Source organism: Triticum dicoccoides, chromosome 3B (genome assembly GCF_002162155.2).
Source record: "Triticum dicoccoides isolate Atlit2015 ecotype Zavitan chromosome 3B, WEW_v2.0, whole genome shotgun sequence".
NCBI lineage: Eukaryota > Viridiplantae > Streptophyta > Magnoliopsida > Poales > Poaceae > Triticum > Triticum dicoccoides.
This window is the reverse complement of record NC_041385.1, coordinates 76,036,777-76,054,475: the sequence shown is the minus strand read 5'-3', so window position 1 is coordinate 76,054,475 and position 17,699 is coordinate 76,036,777. Positions and strand designations below refer to the sequence as shown.

The following is a 17,699-nucleotide window of genomic DNA, read 5'->3' as shown; positions in this document are numbered from 1 at the left end:
TAATAATTGAATTCTTGAAAATTCAATTGTTATTCGTTCATTGTGATGGTGGCCTAAAATCTTATGATTTCAAACTATGGTTACTGAATATATTTTTTATGATTACCCACGTGCGGTGGTACCTAGTGTTACTTAGGATCAGGAACAATGGATCTATTTTATCGGATTTTGTGCTCTTCTTCTGACGCTTTACACTTCTTTTAATGCTTTACACTCCAGTTAGCGAAACAAAATTGCCTGGTCATGACATGCTACCGAAGCAAAAGCTCAATTATCGGTTCTTCTGTAAGACATCCAAGGGTTTACATTTACAATCAGATGGAGTACTTTTCACTTACACAGCTAATATTCTGTTTTCAACTTTGTTCTGCCTTATGCATGCATATTACAAGCTGCAACTAGTAGTACTTGTGTAAGTTCTGTTAATTTTCTGGATTACAATACAATGAAGCATTCGGGAGCCTGAACTATTTTGAATCCTCTGTTTCTTCGTCGTCCTCCAGATGCTCCTTGAGGCTCTGAATCTGGGGTTGACAATCAACATTCTCCCAGATCGCATCGGTGCCCGGAAATTCGTAGTCTTCGGGTCTCAGCGACAGCGGAAACTCCGGAAGATCGGGCAAGGATTGAAGGGCACTGCACCAAGAAAGGAGAGGTGTAACAACCAGAGTTAACAAAAAAAGATGCACAAATGGCAGGTCATGTGTGTCCTTGAGTCAAATTATTTGAAATTGTGCTAAGAAAAGTATTTGACAAAGTGGAGAAGCTTTCAACTTTTGAATCTGTCATATTCAGATGTAGAGTTCCCTCTTGATACCGGAGGACTTAGCTTACCTTTTCTTGTCTTGCTCGAAAAGATGCCCGTAGATTTGGAATTTCTTGTACGCGACATCTGGAATTTTCTTGTGCATGTTCTTCATGATGCCCCAAGGGGGAGGCACCCTGCATTCAATCAAAAAACGAATGTGTCATGTCATGACGTGTTTCTAACTTTCTACTCAGTTCAACATTACTGACGGTTTATCTTTGCAGAACTCTCAGTCAGACCTTGTGATGGGATTTGCCAGGCAAAAGCTCAGACAAGCCCTCTTGCTCTCTGCAAGGAGGTCATCGGCTGCAGAGAGGCAGCAGACCGCGCTTATATGGTTGGTCGGCTCGCTCCCCTTGTCGAGCACTAGAGCATGGTAGTAGTATGCCACTGCCTGAAATGTGATGAGATGCAACATTGTGTTAATAATATCACAAATGAGGAGCTTCAGGGTTTGAGTTGTTATTCGGGGAACCTTGGCGTCCATGCATTTCCAGTTGAGGAAGAGCAGAAGCTTCTTCCCATAAGAGTCGCTCGTGTCGCATCCCGACAGACAATAGTGAGCCTTTGGAATAGGGGAGATCAGGAAGCCAGTATGAAAAGAAGTTCAGTAGGAAAAAGATAAAAGATGCTGATGGAACTTGCGATGGGGTATGAGGTTGATTTCCCTGAGTAGCAGACCTTTGAAAAATAGCTGACTTGCTCGCAGGCTAGCCGCCTCTTCACCGACAACGTCGCCTTTTCACAGTCAGAAGCCAACCCAAGCTGTATTTCTACACACTATTTTTCATCATAGGTACAGTACAGAAGCAAATTTAGTTTCACACTGTGAATAAATATATATATATATCCAAGGAGATTTTGAAGTGTACACTACCTGAGCCAAAGACTGAATTGAGATGGCCTCAAGCATACCTTCCTGCAGGTAACTAGGAAAGCCTTTCCTGTAATTCAAAGGTGAGCTGAAGTGAGTACTTGACCAAGTTGATGGTAACTGGTCACAGGTTTTTTTGCATTTCAGGTTGCGCGCGTACTTAGTTTGCGCAGGTATCTTAACAAGTATGTGATGCACGGAGTAGTCTAAGCACCCTGACGCCCTGAGCAATGAGTCGACAACATCCTTCTTTGAATCTAGTAAGAGCAAAAATAAATAAAAAATGGGCCATTTCATTAATTTCACTGTGAGTTTAAAACAGAGCAGAGCAAAAATAAAAAATAAAATCACCGTGCAAAGAGTACTAGTACTCCATACATGGAACTGACCTTCAGATACCTTCTTTTCAATTCCATTTTGACCGTCTCTCGGGATGAGTTTGAGGTTTGCCTCAAACAGCGCAAGCATCGCCATCATGTGGACAACAGAAAGAACTTCGTACCACGCGCTCGCAAGACAGCAATCCTGGATGAAATACCCTCTCATCAGTACTTGATCAACCAATAAGTACATTTTTTTTCTTTCAAAAATTGGGTAAACATCCTCGGCCTTTGCATAGATTATGGCATGATGGCAACTGAAAATATTATGGTATGAATTTTACAGACTCTCACCTGGTCATCGTCTATGGTCCTCCAGTTGAATTGCACAGATGCTTCAAGACGGCTCTCTGCAAAAACGCAATAGCAATTGAGTGCTAATAACTTTAATTAGCATAGTCATCAAAAAATTCACATGAGGGATAGGCTAGAGTTCAGACCCTTCGCTGTTAAACCAAGAACAACCGGCAGGTACTCCTCGAGGGCCCGTTGCAATTCAGAGACAGCCGACATATCCCCATGATCTTCAGAGAAAAATCAACAGTTCAGAAAAATAACATGGGGCTTATTTTTACTAGTCAAGCAATCCATCAAATGATCGGTAAACAGAGAGTGCTGATCAACATACAGATATCTTCAGCCAGCGCGACGACGTTCGTACGGAGCGTCGCGAGGCGATCGACGAGCTCCTTGGAGACCAGTCCCCTGAGCGGTTGGACGACGTCGGTGGCCACCGGGACACGGATGGTCGGGATAAACACGGCGACCTCCTGTACGACACTCCGGCGCTTCCTGCCCTTCCCGTTGGGGACTGACGCGCCACACCCCATTTCTGCGCATGAGAAAGCAGGGGATCATGTCACTGCCATGGACATGTATTGTCAGAACAGGAACCTCGATGCACAGCACAGCGTGAGCATGTATGTGGATCAGAACATAGTTGCCATGTTTCCGGTACGGTGGGAACGAGGAACGGAAACGAGGGACGAGAGTCGGTGGCTGAAAAAAATAGGGTACAACGAGGGTATACATCTCTCGAACGAATTTTTTATAGCGGGGACGCGATCCAATCCATTTGGATACGATGAACCCGGTACGGTACCATGGGTCGAGGAAGGCAGTTCCTGAAGAACGACGACTCCCTGACGGTCAGCATTCCTTGCTGTTAATGGATCCCTTGCAATTAATGGACTGGAGGAAGAACAAGGAGTCCTTGAGAAAAGAAAAGATGGCGTGTGTAGATTATGCCTCGCGTTTTGGCTGTTGGATCTTGGAACCTGAATCGAGGAGCAGGCTGCGGGGACGCTGAATCTTCATCGAATCCGACCTTGTTCCCGAATCCGATTCCGGGTCGATGAATCGGGATCGAGGGACGGCCTACCGTTCCCCGTTTCCGGCTACTATGGATCAGAAATGGGAAACTATTAAGAGCCGATCGGTGAGGAAATGCTGGATCTTGACGCAGCAGCAAAGGATGAACAGAAGTTAGTAAAGAAATGAGAGAAGACAGAGGTAGGTGGCCAAGTTCTGGATCTCTGAATATAAAGCAAAAGATCAAAAAGCAGATGCAAAGCAATACAAGATGGGCAACCATCAAGAAGTCGATCCCCACCTCCCAACAGTTACAACGTGAGCAAGGTCGCAGGTGGCCTCAGATTTGCGAACAGCGAGGAGGATGGAGTGTTTGACCCTGCGCCCCGGTACAAAGAGGCTCGCCCATCGCAGGGCCCGGCTTTATAGTGGTCGAGGTTAGACAAACGGGAATTAATGCGGGCAGCGCGCTTACGAGGAGGAGGCGCCGTAGCCTTTGTGCAGATCGGAGAGATCTTTTACGTGGAGATCGATGCCGAGGAGGGGGAGGAGGAGGTGGGGAAGATCACATGGCGCGCGGGGAAGAAGGGGGAGGCTGTACTGGGGAGAGGCCAGTGGGACGGCCAGCTAAACTATGCTCGCCCGTAACGTGCATGGGAACGTGTGCAGTTAACTGCTCCGAATAGAAAACTCGATCGGAGACGTCAATGGGGGAGAGAAGACGTGACCTGTTTAGTCGTGGACGGTCAGGTCGCGGAGTAGTACAACGAGAGGGCGGCTAGTTCGTGTTCCGCGACCGGCCTCCGCGAGCAGGACGATCACGCTCGGGATAAGAAAAAGGCAAAACAATCCACCGAAGTGTAAGTTGGGTGCTCGATCGTCGGGCTTGGGATCTTAATGATGGTTTGAAGATTCTTCCTCCTGGGCTTTGCATCTACCCAAGTCTTTATCATCGATTCCACAAGTGCGCCTCTTGTAGGATGATGTCGGTAATAGTTTAGTGAACCAAGCTGGAGAGCGGCGGTTTGATACCCGGGCATGAACAGTACCAAAATTTGAAGGGGGGGAAAGTTTAAAATATTTCAAAAAAATTTATGGTGCAGGATGCTCATGTGTGTGAACTCCGTGCAAAATTTTGTGAAGTTTGAACATTCGAGGTGCTCGTGGCAAAAAAGACAAATTTTGAACGTCTGAGAAACTTTTGAAAATTGCACTGATCACGTTTGATTTTGTCTTTTTGCCACGACCTTCTCGAATGTCCAAATTTCACAAAATTTCGCATGGAGTTCACGCACACGAGCATCTTGCACCAGAAAAAAGAAATATAATTTTTTAAACGTTTTTTTTTCTTTTTAAATCGCATTACTGTTCACCGAGCTCATTTGAGTCCGAGCTCTGGATTGAATTACCGACCAAGCTGCGAGATTTGGATTTGTGTTACTAGTACCTCTGGTCACTGATGTTTGAACTGTAAAAACGTCCTACAGTGAATAGAGGGTGTAGATTTTGTGTCCACTAAATCTTGTATCTCAACAGTTAAAATTCTGAAATCCTAAAGGGTATTTGAATTGCATGTCAAGCGTGTATATTTAGTACCGTACTTAAAGTTGAGGAATAGTAGCACCAATATAAAAATGTCAGCTGTCATACTACTCCTTCAACACTTCACGCCACACCACGCGTCGCGTGAATTGAGTTCGGGCTAATGTCGTGCGCTTTGTTGGAAGAACTAATTTTTTGCTTAGGAGTGGACCAGTGATACAACTTTGGTTGTATGTGTCGATACTTGAGCTCACCATAGACACATTTTATGCTTCCAGATAGTTCTTCCATGCCGTGTCAGTTGCATTTTTACACTATCCCACACGTCGTCTCTATGTAGAAAGAAAAAAAAACAGAGAAGAGAGGCTACACAGAACAAACACAGTTGTAGATAAAACACACACACTCTGGTCGAGGTCCATGTGTTGAGGTGCATCTCTAGCGAATGCATGCATAATCGTCTGGGAGAGCAGGTCTCTGAAACGGCGTCTATTGAGAACCTACAGTGGGTGAGGGTGATACGACTTTCGAGGAGCGTCTTGGTGCGATTGCTCGCAAGTTTGACTACTTTCCCAATGTTCGTGTGCGTGCTTCGACTACTTCTTCTATGGTGGATGTTCACCTCGTCTTCACCACCATGTCCGATGAATGGTGTTGCACCGGAGCTTTCGGTGAACTCGCATGTTCTGACCCTCTCTCTGTTGACATGTGTCATTGGTCCATATGTGTAGTGCTAGATGTACCTAGTCTGTTGTATGCATTATGTCCTATTAGTAATATGGAATAAGCTTAATCACAATATGCCTAGTTTTCTAACAATTCTTGGGAGCCACCATAATCTTTGTGGGTGATCTCATCAGTATGTTGGGTAACATTTTGGTTGATGCATATTTACATATGCAGAATGCCAAAGAACAGTGGGATGCACTTGAATCCAAGTCTGACACCATCGATGTTGGTGGTGAACTATATGTTGCAGAGTATTTAGATGGTTAAAGAATGGTTGAGAACCCTTTTGTGGTCGAACAAACTCATGAGCTGTAGTGGATGGCAAACGAACTCGAGCTCATTACAGGTTTGTTTGGTTCCTTTGCCCGTTAACCTCGCTAGCCAAGGCTTGCCTTGCCGTCGGAGGCTAGCCAAACGGCTCGCTCAGTAAAATGAAGGAAATCTGGAAAGTATGGGCAACGTGACGAGATTTCCCAAGAACCAAATCACTGGCTTTCTTGCTTGGCTGGGCAAGGCGAGCGCTTGCCCATGAACCAAACATTCCCTAAATGATTGTTGCCCAACAAGTTTGTTCTTGGGAGCATTGTTGCTAAGGTACCTCCTTTGTGGATGAACTTTGCCACTTCTTTGAAACACCAAAGACAAGAGATCTATAAGATTCTCATTGGATCTTTAGATGTTGAAGATAAGGCAAGGACAAAGGACACACGAGCTAAATGAGCAGAGGGACATTCTGCTACCCGATATAGTGTAGAAAAATGCCACGAGTTCAAAGAAAGAATGTAGTCTCCAAGAATACCAACTTCAAGAACAAGACCAAAAAGGGACAAACTAAGGACAAGGAGAAGGATCATTGTTGGGTTTGCAATGCGAAGAATCATTGGTCTCCCCAATGTCCAAAGCACTATGGTCGGGAAAAGGATCCTGGACAGAGTTCAATTTTTTCAACATGTTTGTTGGCAATACTGAAAGGGGAATATCCATGTATGGTAATTTAACTATTTTTCTTTTGGTATGTCAATTTACTAATTGGGGGGTTGACACTACTACTAATATTGTGTGTTGACAAATCCTTGTTTATTTCTTATCAAACACATCAGGATTCCACCGTCGTAATGGAGAATGGGTCACCTGATTCTGTTCTTGGCATTGGTACGACCAATCAGAAGTTTATTTTAGGAGAGGTCACACAGATAAAGAATGTGCAACATTTCCCTACTATCAAGAAGGATCACGTTAGTGGATCATGTCTTCTGAAAGATTGGTTTGCATTTGAGTCCAGTTAAGTTGTTATGTCTAAGTATGGATCTTTTGTTGGGAAGGGTTACGAGTGTGGAGGCTTGTTTCATCTCTCTTTGGAGGACTTCCGTAATAGAGTTGTGAACCATGTATGCACAAGTTCTGATGAGACTAATGTTTGGAATTCACAACTTTGTCACATTAATCTTGGTTTTCTGACATGGTTATTCAGTATCAGTTTAATTCTGAAACCACTTTTTTTGCGGGTTAATTATGAAACCACCTTACTCAAAGGCTTTGAGTGCCAAGCTTGTGTTCAAGCTAATCAGCCTGGCAAAGCCTCACAAGGCCTCGAAGGAAAGACAGTTGGCATCATTAAATCTAATACATTCATATGTGTGTTAGATGTGTGGCGTGTTGACAAAAGGTGGAAAGAAATACTTCATGCCTTCCATTGAGGATTCCACTAGATACTGTGTCAGGACTGGTTTTCCAATAAAATATTTATTGAAAAATCGACCATTTTATCAGACCAGTATGGAAAAATCTTCCTTACTGGTAGACAAACCCTTGATACAGAAATCCAGAAGTATTAAACATTATACAAGGTTGAGCTGAGGCTGCTCAACAATTTATTACAAGCATGCCGATATTATACATAAAGGCCGATATGACACAAAGAGTATGGTGGCATAACTACTGACTCATAATAAAAGTGGTGGTGGTTATGTCACAGTGAAGTGGGTGACATGACTCCTAAATCTTACAGCTCGTCGAGCGCCGGAGTGAGGCTCGATGATTTTATTAGGGTAGCGGAAGCGTATATAATACAAGTGACCAACTTCAGGATCGCACGGGACTGACTGGGACTCCTCTAGGCATCGGACTCGTTATCGTACTCTTCATCCATAAGATCGCCTTCGTCAACATCTGACCAAATCAACAAGCCAGGTGAGTACTTTGAATGTACTCGCAAGACAGTTTGGACATAAGATATAAGAAATACAAACATGATGCACATGAGCAGACTAGTAATGCGCACTCAGATAATAAATTTGCACTGTATGTTAAATAAAAAGGAAGTCAGGCGGTAGTCCTCCCAAAATCCCAATAAAATAACTGAAGACCGATCGGGTGTCTGAAGCGACGCCTCGAAAGGTAAAAATAAATTAACATGCCGCAGTCGGGCGTCAGGGCGACACCACATAAAGGGCTTATATTGAAATGTAAACGACAGTACGTGCCACAGTCGGACGTCTAAGCGACATCTCGAAAAGGGCTTAGAACAAAAGTAAATAACAAGGATGCCACAGTCGAACGTCTGAGCGACATCACATAAAGGGCTTATATCAAAAGTAAATAACAAGAAGGCCACAGTCGGACGTCTGAGTGACATCACATAAAGGGCCTATATCAAAAGCAAATAACAAGAATGCCATAGTCGAACGTCTGAGCGACATCACAAAAAGGGCTTATATCAAAAGTAAATAACAAAAATGCCACAGTCGAACGTCTGAGCAACATCACATAAAGGGCTTATATCTCATCATTCGAATTCAAGTAGCTCACGAAGGTAACATCATTCCACGGAATGCTCGGTACATGATAATAAATTGGTTAGTCCATCCACAGGAATAACATTCAGCCGGGTTTACCACTCTCAACTTCATGCTTATTCTCCGAAGACTATCACTGAGACTGACACTGAGACTGATACTGAGATTGACACTAATATGTTGATCAAAGTCTTTAACCATGGACATGGTTACTCGAATGGTCTTGACTCTGCAGAGTTTGTACTCTTTAACCACAGCTAACGGATTTCAGTAGTCACAAAGGACTAGTTCCGTTTACGGTATTTTAGGAGAAACACATCTAACCGGCACACACCCATTCCACATTTCGCTGCCAGGAATCACCCTAGGCAACGTTCAAGAAATACTCTAAGACAGGGAGGCTACAACCTCGAATAGCATGGGATCAAATTTATATCGCGTGCTCTAAGGGGTGCCCCCCTCTCGGTCCCAACCGGAATCACCCATGCCCCTGACCGGATGACGGGCTTTAATCCAGGGCCATGGAACCGTCATCACGGTCCCTCTATTTGGTGTGTACAAGGAAAGAGGTTTGCAACTGACTAAACCGCATGCTTTGCAGAAGACATGTGGCGGCACGAAAAAGGGACGAACGGGAACAAGACTTGGTCCACATTAATACTGGAGTTAAACAGTTGGCATAAAACTGGCATGCTTCAACAATACCAGCTTGCAACCTGTCATGCCACCACATGATCAGGTTATCTTACCATCATATGAACACATCAAATTTCGAAGCTCACTTGCAGCTTGCTTTGCATGAAATATAACATTCACAAATGCTTATATAAACATGTCATGAGAAAACCACTCAAGCAATCATGAAAAACACTCATCATATCAAAGGTTCAAACATGCTTGCCTGGTTCGGAGTAGTCAGAGTCTAGCTCGGCGAAGTTTGCGGCTCCGTCACCTTCTTCGATATCTACGTTATAAAAGAAATCGGATACTAACGTAAATACTGTGCGCGCATAAAAATTGTTCCAAATATTTTTCAAATAAATATGATAAAAAACTAGATAGAAAAATAAAGATGACAGAAAAAGAATCAGCTCAAAATCATCTTTTGTTTAAAAGTTATAAAGGTTTTAGTCCAGGGACTAATCTGTGATGAAACAGAAACTTTCCAGGGGCTAGTTTAAAATAAACAGAAAACGTTTCGGTTAGAAAACATAGTTTGCCCGAAGGCGCTTTCAGAAAACGTTTCGAACAAAAGAGGAGAGGCTGACGAGGGGGTCCCGCATGTCAGGTTTAAAATCTCACCATCGACCGAAGCAAACTATGATCGCCGGTGACGATCGACGGCGATCCAGAGGAGGGCAAGGGTATGGTTGCACTCACGGGACAATTCCGCGTCGGTGGGTGGTGTACTTGGTCGTCGGCGAGCACCACGTCGACGGCGGCTTCCACTCCGGCAGACGGCGGTTCAGTCGAGGATGGATCCCTCCGAAGAGAGCTGCAAACGCCAAATTGAAGCGCGGGTCAGGCAAGCGGGTGCACTAGGCTGCTACTGGCACAGTTTGGGGAGCGGGGGTGCACTCACTAGAGAGAATCTTGCCGGAGCCCGAAGCGGATCGGGGCGGCCGGAGTCGGGGAAGAAGGCCTCCTCGAGGTCCTCCTAGCGGCTGGGCGCGGTTCTGGTGAGGTGGAGGAGTGGTGTTGGGTCGAAGGCGAGCTCGGGGCCTCCATTTATAGCCGGCCCGAGGCGGTTGCCGAGAACGGGATTTCTCCGGCGAGTAATTACGGCGAGGTGGTGGTCGGGTTGACGGCTTAGGTGACTGGGCAGCTGCGGATTGGTCCACTGGCTCCATTCAACAGCTAAGGTTGATCGTGTTTGGCTCGCTCCCGTGGCTTCGACGGAACGGAGCTCACGTGCTCGTCGGCGGCAGAGAGCGCGCTCTGCGCCTCTCAGGCCACAACGACGGTTCTGCAGCGCGCACAGAGAAGGGGACGGCCACGCAGAGGCTCCTGGTGGTGTGGGCGGTGCTGGACGGCGCCGTACTGCAGGGCTGGCCCCTGCTAGCCGTCACGGGCGGTTCTGCCACCGCGGGAGGCGCCGGAGTTGAGGTGACACGTCGCCACCGATGCTCGCAACCGGCCAAACAACCAAAACTCAAAAGGAAATCTAGTAGTTCCTTTGTAAATCATTAAGGTCCAAATAAATGGTAGAAAAGGATTTTGAGGTTAAAACAAATAGAAATAAAAATCCAGGAGAGTTTGAACCTTGCTGGACTTGATGCTTGACTTGACCCAAAGTAGGGAGGTAGGTTTTTGGAAGAAAGTTTTCAACATAGGTCATGGCAAGAGAGAAATTTTTGAATGTGGAAGAATAAATCCATAAATTTTAGGAATCCTTTTTAATAAAAAGGAATTGTAAAAACCTTCCAAAAATTATTTATGTTGTGCCAACACAAGCTGAAAAATCTTCAATACCAAAATCAAGGTTGGGAAGAACCCATAAAAAATACTTGTCATAAAAGTTTTTTTTGAGAAGGAGAGTCTTAAAAAAAATTTAAATAACCTCCTTCCAATTAATTAAAGAATTTGATAAAAACCAAATCAAAATTTTTGGAGTGTTACATACTGTTATGTGTATCTTCTGAAAACTAAAGATGAGGCTTAATATGTCTCATACATATTTATATTTTTTGATTATTTCATGCTATTATATTACCACTTTTGGAAACTTTTTATAGAAATTTGTATTATTTTTCCAGACTAACATATGGGGTGGCCGTCTGGAGAACAATAACTCTTACACAAAAGAACAAAAACTAATTGAAGTTTAGAAGAAAAAAGCGACAGAAGACAAGAGTTGTTCTGACCATTTGGAGCTTTATGACGGTTGTCAGATCTGGAGTGTGTAATGGTGTAACGACAAAGAAGCCAAAAATTATTATGGTGGCTCCTATTTAGCTTAGTATTGCTGGTTCTTTAATTACATAAACCTATATGACAAAACTGAGTGAAGGAAGGTGCACCTGTTACTTTTGTCCGGTTTATCTCCCGGGGTCTCCCGTCTGATTCAAAATGCTCAACACCGCATCCTCACCTTCTTGTCACAAAGGTCCTAATCACATTGATAAAAATGTGCAAGAAAACCATCAAGTCCCGCGCGCCTTTTGTTGAGAACATGAGAGGGAGGGGGGGAAGTCCTAAACTTGGTACAGATGATTGCATTTTTTTTAATGTATTTCAGTCTATCCGGCACTATCCATTCAGTGGTATCACGTCCCCATCAACTACGAGATATCTATAGCGACTTTGTCAATTTCAAGATCTACCGACTAGGCCATTCGAAAGTGTTTCTGGAAAAGGAAAAAGTCCAAGGAATGGTTTCACTTTTTTTTTTGAGAAACTGGAACGGTTCCACTATGTGCCGAAAAAAGAGGGAGATGGAGGAACGGCGTGAGGCCGAAGCCCATGGTTATTCATTCGGGTCCAGATCGGTGGACCCAGCCCACCCACCCACCATCCCATCCATCGCCTTTCCTCCTCTTCCGTGCGTCGTGTCGTGTCGCGGGACGCGCAGGGGAAAAGAGAGCTCTGTAACCTGTCATTCGATTTCCTTGCTCCTATCCATCCACCACCACCACAAGACACCCGAGGCTCGGCTCGCCCCGCCGCCTCCGCCTCCGCCTCCGTCGCCGTCGCCGTCCTCCCGCCCGATCCAACCGCCCGCCCCCACGCACGTAAGCTCCGCCGCTCCCCTCCCACTCGATTCCATCCCCTTCCTCCCTCCCTTGGATCGATTGCTTGCGTTGCGTACCTCGCCCTGCTCAAATCGATCGATCCCCGATCGCCCCTATCGATTAGGGCGAGCGAGCACAGCTCCCGCGAGCTGGAAAGAAGTAGGTGCCCGGTGATTCCCATCGCTCAGCCGGCGGTTGGTTCCCCGCGGGCCTCGACCAGACCGCATCCGCTCACCCAATTCGGCGCATCATTTTCCGTTGCCAATCGTCGTAGCTGACGCGCCTCGCGCTCCATGTGTGCTGTGCAGGGCCAGGGAGCCACCTGCGAAGAGATAATCGCCATGAGCTCGCTCTGCCCGTTCGCGAAAGCCACCACGGGCGGCGTGTGCCCCATGAAATCCGACAAGAAGCCCGACAAGAGCGGCGGCGCTGCGTGCCCCGTGACGGGCAAGAGCCATGGCAGCGAGAACAAGGAGAGCGGCGCCGACCGTGCCGCCGGAGAAGAGGGCGCCGAAGAGGACCCTCGCGTGGTGCCTGCCAAGTGCCCCTTCGGCTACGATTCCAACACCTTCAAGCTCGGCCCCCTCAGCTGCATGGTCTGCCAGGCCCTGCTCCACGACGCCAGCAAATGCAAGCCGTGCTCGCATAAGTTCTGCAAGTGCGTGCGTTTCTCATGGGTTTTGCATCTGGATCAGACATTTTTTCCTTCATTGTGCGTGTCCTGACTGGATGGATGATGGAACTTGGCAGGGCGTGCATATCGCGCTTTAAGGACTGCCCGTTGTGCGGTGCTGACATAGAGGGGATCGAGCCAGATGCCGAGCTCCAGGCCCTCGTTGATCGCTTCATTGATGGTCATGCCCGAATTAAGAGATCGCTTGCTGGAGAAAGCAAGGAAGCAGCGGATGGCAAGAGCAAAGTGATATACGAGGATGTCTCCATGGAGAGAGGCGCTTTCCTAGTGCAACAAGCCATGAGGGTGAGTAGTTGAATCATGTCCAATATTTAGCTCTTTATTAACCTTGAAAAATTGCATGGTTATCCAGTATGTATGTACTACTTTATCGATGACCTTGGTGTTACAGTGATGCCTCTAACTTATTTGTCTCCAGGCTTTTCGTGCCCAGAACATTGAAAGCGCAAAGTCGAGGCTCAGTATGTGTGCAGAAGACATCAGGGAGGAGTTGAAATCTTCAGAAGATAACCTAGACCTGTGTTCTCAGCTTGGGGCAGTGTTGGGAATGCTCGGGGATTGCTGGTATGACCTTGTTTCTTGACTACTTCCCCTTCCTAGTGTTTTCACCATGGCAACCTATGAAATAAACCGCCTGGAGAAAACTGGGGTTAGGTAAAAAAAAACCTGTGCCACTAGAACTTTTTCTACTAAATGGCTGCTAGGTTGTAGTGTGCCTTGGATCTCCTGAGAATAAAGAAAATAATGGTTCAACACTTTGTGTCTGCTCTGCATAACCCATTCTAGTCTAAGTCAGCAAATCTGCAATAATTCCCTGTGGATATTCTTGCTTGATAGTTTAGCTGTATATTCCAGTCTGGTTTCATGTTTGTGTAACCTCTTTATTACCATGAGGTCCATTTGTTTGCTTGAGTCAGTACTTTTACACAATGAAACTCTGTAATTCATTAAAAATGTTCTTCCCATTATTGTATGGTTTCAACTCTTAGGCATGATTTATTGAACTGGATCTGTTATATTGAACAAACAGATTAATGACAGTGTAGTTTGCCTTATATCATTTTACAATCTGGCAACTGGTGGGTATAGGCCACTGATCTAGCAACTTCTCATTCTGAAAACAGTCCTTAGTGTCTTATTCATGTATCCTAGTACCTGCATGTTCTGAGCCTTGGAAAGTGAAATATGGGAAATCTCATCATAGCTAAGTTTATTTCTCTTAATTTAAGTATTGGACAATGATGTACTCATATGTTTACTTTTTAATTACACATCACATATCAGTAATTTTGCAATGCTCAATGCCACTAGTGAAAAAAATTCTGTTATTAATGCGCTTCAAATTTTCTCCATCAGATTTAGCTAATCAATGTTATTTCATACTTCCTTCATTCTACTCATTACACATTATAACAGCGAGACATGGTGACCTTATTTGCTTATTTAGTTGATAAGCAAACTCATTGCTCACTGGTTTCTCCCTGGTCCTCATCATGGGACTCTGTTTTTCAGTCGGACCTTGGGAGATGCGCCTTCAGCGATCACTTACTATGAAGAAAGTGCCGAGCTTCTGTCGAAATTGCCCAAAAAGGATCTTGAGGTCGTATTCTAATTTAGTGCCATACAGTCTTAACAGTAAAATTTCTTGTCGACTGAGCTTTTGGTTTCTTCTACAGTTGGTCCATACGCTCTCAGTTTCTCTTAACAAAGTTGGAGACCTTCGCTACTATGGCGGGGACCTGCAATCTGCAAGAAGTTATTATGCCCGTTCATTAGATGTTCGCAGAAATTCAGTAAAGGAACATTCAGCTGTGGCCTCCCAGGTGATTGCGATGCTCACATGTTGTCATGTACTCCCTCTGTAAAGAAATATAAGAGCGTTTAGATCGCTACTTTAGTGATCTATAAACGCTCTTACATTTCTTTATGGAGGGAGTAATTCATTAAAAAATCAAGATTAAGCATCAACACAAACAACATACATAGTTGTCTTAACTAAGAAATGTCCTTGGTTGTCCTTTTTTGTCCAGTTTCTTTCGGCCACTGCTGGACTTTGTTGGTTGGTTTCCTAAAAGAAACAGTCTTGTATGATGTCTTAGGATTACAATGGAATCAAGTGCTAGGCCATAATAGATCTGCAGGAAATTAAATGCTGCAACTTTGGTTGTGTTGTTTACTATAATAGCTAGTAGTTTTCTTTGTTTTCTGAAGGCATGATAACTTGAAAACTGCCACCTGTTATCTGAAGTCTTTTTTGTGATTCTTTCCGTTCCACGCACAAAGATACAGGGTTCATTTATAGTATGAAAATATGTGATAATGGGTGTGAAGGACATAGTAGAGCTATAGGAAATTAAGTGATGTAACCTTGGTTGCGTTGTTTACCATAATAGCAAAAAAAATCTTTTTGTTTTTTGTGAAGGCATAATAACTTGAAAACTGCCACCTGCTATCTGAAGTCTTTTTTGTGATTCTTCGCGTTCCACGCACAAAGATACAGGTTTCATTTATAGTATGAAAAATATGTGATAATGGATGTGAAGGGAAAGGAAAGAAATAAGACTAATAGGCTCAGGAAGTTGGCAAAATAAAACTTTATATGCTTCTTATGTAAGCTCCTGTTTTGATTGCATAGTGGTGAAAACATTTTTAATTTCCTAAGGCGTTATTCTTGAATCTGTGACTTAAACCAATCATCTTTATTCTAAATGGATGAAGAATATGCTTCAATACAAGTGTTAGTCAAGTTTGTCCTTGGTACCTACTTCATAGGATCCTAAGGTGTCTTATTTTTTAGTGGACAAACTGAAGTGTGAAAAATGTCAATTAGAAATTACCTTGTTTGTTTGATTTCAGTACTTTTACGGAATGAATCTCCGCGATTGATTGAGAATGCTCTTTAGAAATAACATTGTCTGAACAAGTAGGAGTGCTTTGATTCAGTACTTTTACGGCATTAAAGTACTTTGATTCAGTAGTAATACTGAATACCCTTATTTATTCAGTACTAATACCGAATACCCTTATTTATTCACCCAGACTTTTACTTTTTCCACTTGGAAGTTACAAATTGTTACATCGAATTATGGACTGTGCTGCATGGTGCTGTTTGCTTTAGCTGCTATTACCTGACAATCTGACGGTTGTTTGTTGTAGGTCATTGATCTAGCAACCTCTCTAGCCAAAGTCGCGGATGTTGATAGAAACCTCGGTAACGAAGATGCAGCTATCGAGGGTTTTGAGGAAGCAATCAAGTGCCTTGAGAAGTTGAAGCTAGATTCTGAGCAGGCTAGTCTAGAACAACGGGTAGCTACAATTTTTACCCCTTCATATTTGATTCCTGGCTCATGTTGTTCCAGACTAACTTTGAGTGTCTACTTTTTTCAGCGTCGCTCGGTTCTCGACTTCCTGCAGAAGCAATTGCACAAGTAAGACAGATGGTCCCAGTGTGTAGTATCCATAACGAGGTTCGACCGACCGCATCGTTGTTGTGTTACAATATGGTGCATAAGGGAGGAGGGAGGTGCTCTAGAATGGTTGCGCCCTGTGTGTAATTCCAACCTCTGTCGTGGCACAAACAATCTTAAACAAGGCCGCGTTGTACGTATTCTAGGAGAATTCTCTTCACCGTCGCCAATATACAGTCCAGGCTCTAGCTAGCTCCCTGTGGTCTTCTGCCAACCCGAAACAACAGGGGCGAAAGCCTTTTACGGTAAACAACAGGGGTAAGGTGAAACTTGTCTGAAGCTCCTTGTTGCATGTTGAATCCGACCGACCCCGTTGTATATTAACAATAACACACATAAAACTGCTAGAATCTGGCCATTTCGCTTGAATTTTCTGCCAAGCTGTCTGCACAATATTATTATTATGGTCATAATCAGGAATCTCCAAAATAAAGTCAGCAAGAAGGAAAAATGCCCAGGTCTTGAATTCGTATCTTGTGACGAACGGGTCTTTAATTGACAAGACGCTGGCTGGCCAGGTCTTGCTTGGCGAAGATGCACGGGCACTCGTGGAGAATAAAAAGTAGGAAAACGTGCTATGGTCTGGCCATTTCGTATGAGTTTTCTGCAAGTTGTTTGCATAATATTAGCACGGGCACTCGTAGCAGCATTGTTATAGTCATAATGAGGAAGAGAATCTCTAAACTGAAGTCAGCAAGAGACTGAGTGTTGAGGGTGTTCATATCGTCTGACAAACGGGTCTTCGCTTGACGAAGAGGCTTGGGCAGTTGGGCGGGCGCTCGTGGGGATTAAAAAGTAGGCCTGTCACATGATATTGAAATGGTTAATCTTCTTTATGGACACCTCTGACCTGCAGCAGCAGCAGGTTGTAGTACTATTTATGCATGTATATGTGCATGTGTATTGACTGTATGCGCCAGTAGTTCTCGTGTTGCTCTGACCGAACTAATGCATCTCCAGAACAAAGTGCTTAATTAGCGTTGTATTAGACTGAAGAACAGTCGAATTTTGACAGCACCACTGCAGCTTCGAATCGAGTCGCCCCCTTTGTGCTTGAGGAGATTGGATAGCTAGATCGATTGGTCGGGTCAAAAGTGGAAAACGTATATATTCATGCACTGAACAGTGCTAGTCGCTTTAGGAAAACTCCTCCTTGGCTGGCCGGTTTTACTTCTTTCTTTCTGATGATTGGCAGCGGGGTATCTAGCACGTGCTGTTGCTTATGTTCCTCCTTTAGCCCGTCAGCTGTAATCAACCCCCTGGACACGATTGGTTTTCACGCGGAAAATTAAAGAGTCATCTTAATCATATGGATATGATTGGCTGAGCGAGTCACGAGGAAATCAAAATGCATATGTTCCTGTGTGG

The 17,699-nt window shown here is 44.4% G+C and overlaps 2 protein-coding genes across 3 annotated transcripts; one reads left to right on the top strand and one right to left on the bottom strand.

Moving 5' to 3' along the window:
* Positions 1-266: 266 nt before the first annotated feature.
* LOC119280839 lies at positions 267-3,971 on the bottom strand. Of its 2 annotated transcripts, none has more exons than XM_037561546.1 (12): positions 3,849-3,971; positions 2,691-2,894; positions 2,503-2,586; positions 2,357-2,412; positions 2,072-2,207; positions 1,843-1,939; positions 1,686-1,752; positions 1,490-1,588; positions 1,284-1,373; positions 1,048-1,202; positions 835-942; positions 267-636 (listed from the first exon to the last, which is right to left on the bottom strand). In XM_037561546.1, exons 2-12 carry the CDS (start codon positions 2,890-2,892, stop codon positions 468-470), a joined length of 1,263 nt encoding a protein of 420 aa, XP_037417443.1. In that variant the 5' UTR covers positions 2,893-2,894; positions 3,849-3,971; the 3' UTR covers positions 267-467. The 2 variants fall into 2 exon arrangements, with proteins under 2 accessions (XP_037417443.1, XP_037417442.1); XM_037561545.1 differs by having other exon boundaries at positions 3,675-3,962.
* Positions 3,972-12,016: 8,045 nt separating this feature from the next.
* On the top strand, positions 12,017-16,700 carry LOC119274812 (protein NCA1-like). Its single transcript, XM_037555531.1, has 8 exons — positions 12,017-12,170; positions 12,479-12,828; positions 12,921-13,149; positions 13,283-13,428; positions 14,377-14,464; positions 14,541-14,687; positions 16,021-16,170; positions 16,252-16,700. The coding sequence occupies exons 2-8, from the start codon at positions 12,512-12,514 to the stop codon at positions 16,294-16,296; spliced, it is 1,122 nt and encodes a 373-aa protein (XP_037411428.1). The 5' UTR covers positions 12,017-12,170; positions 12,479-12,511; the 3' UTR covers positions 16,297-16,700.
* Positions 16,701-17,699: the final 999 nt, after the last annotated feature.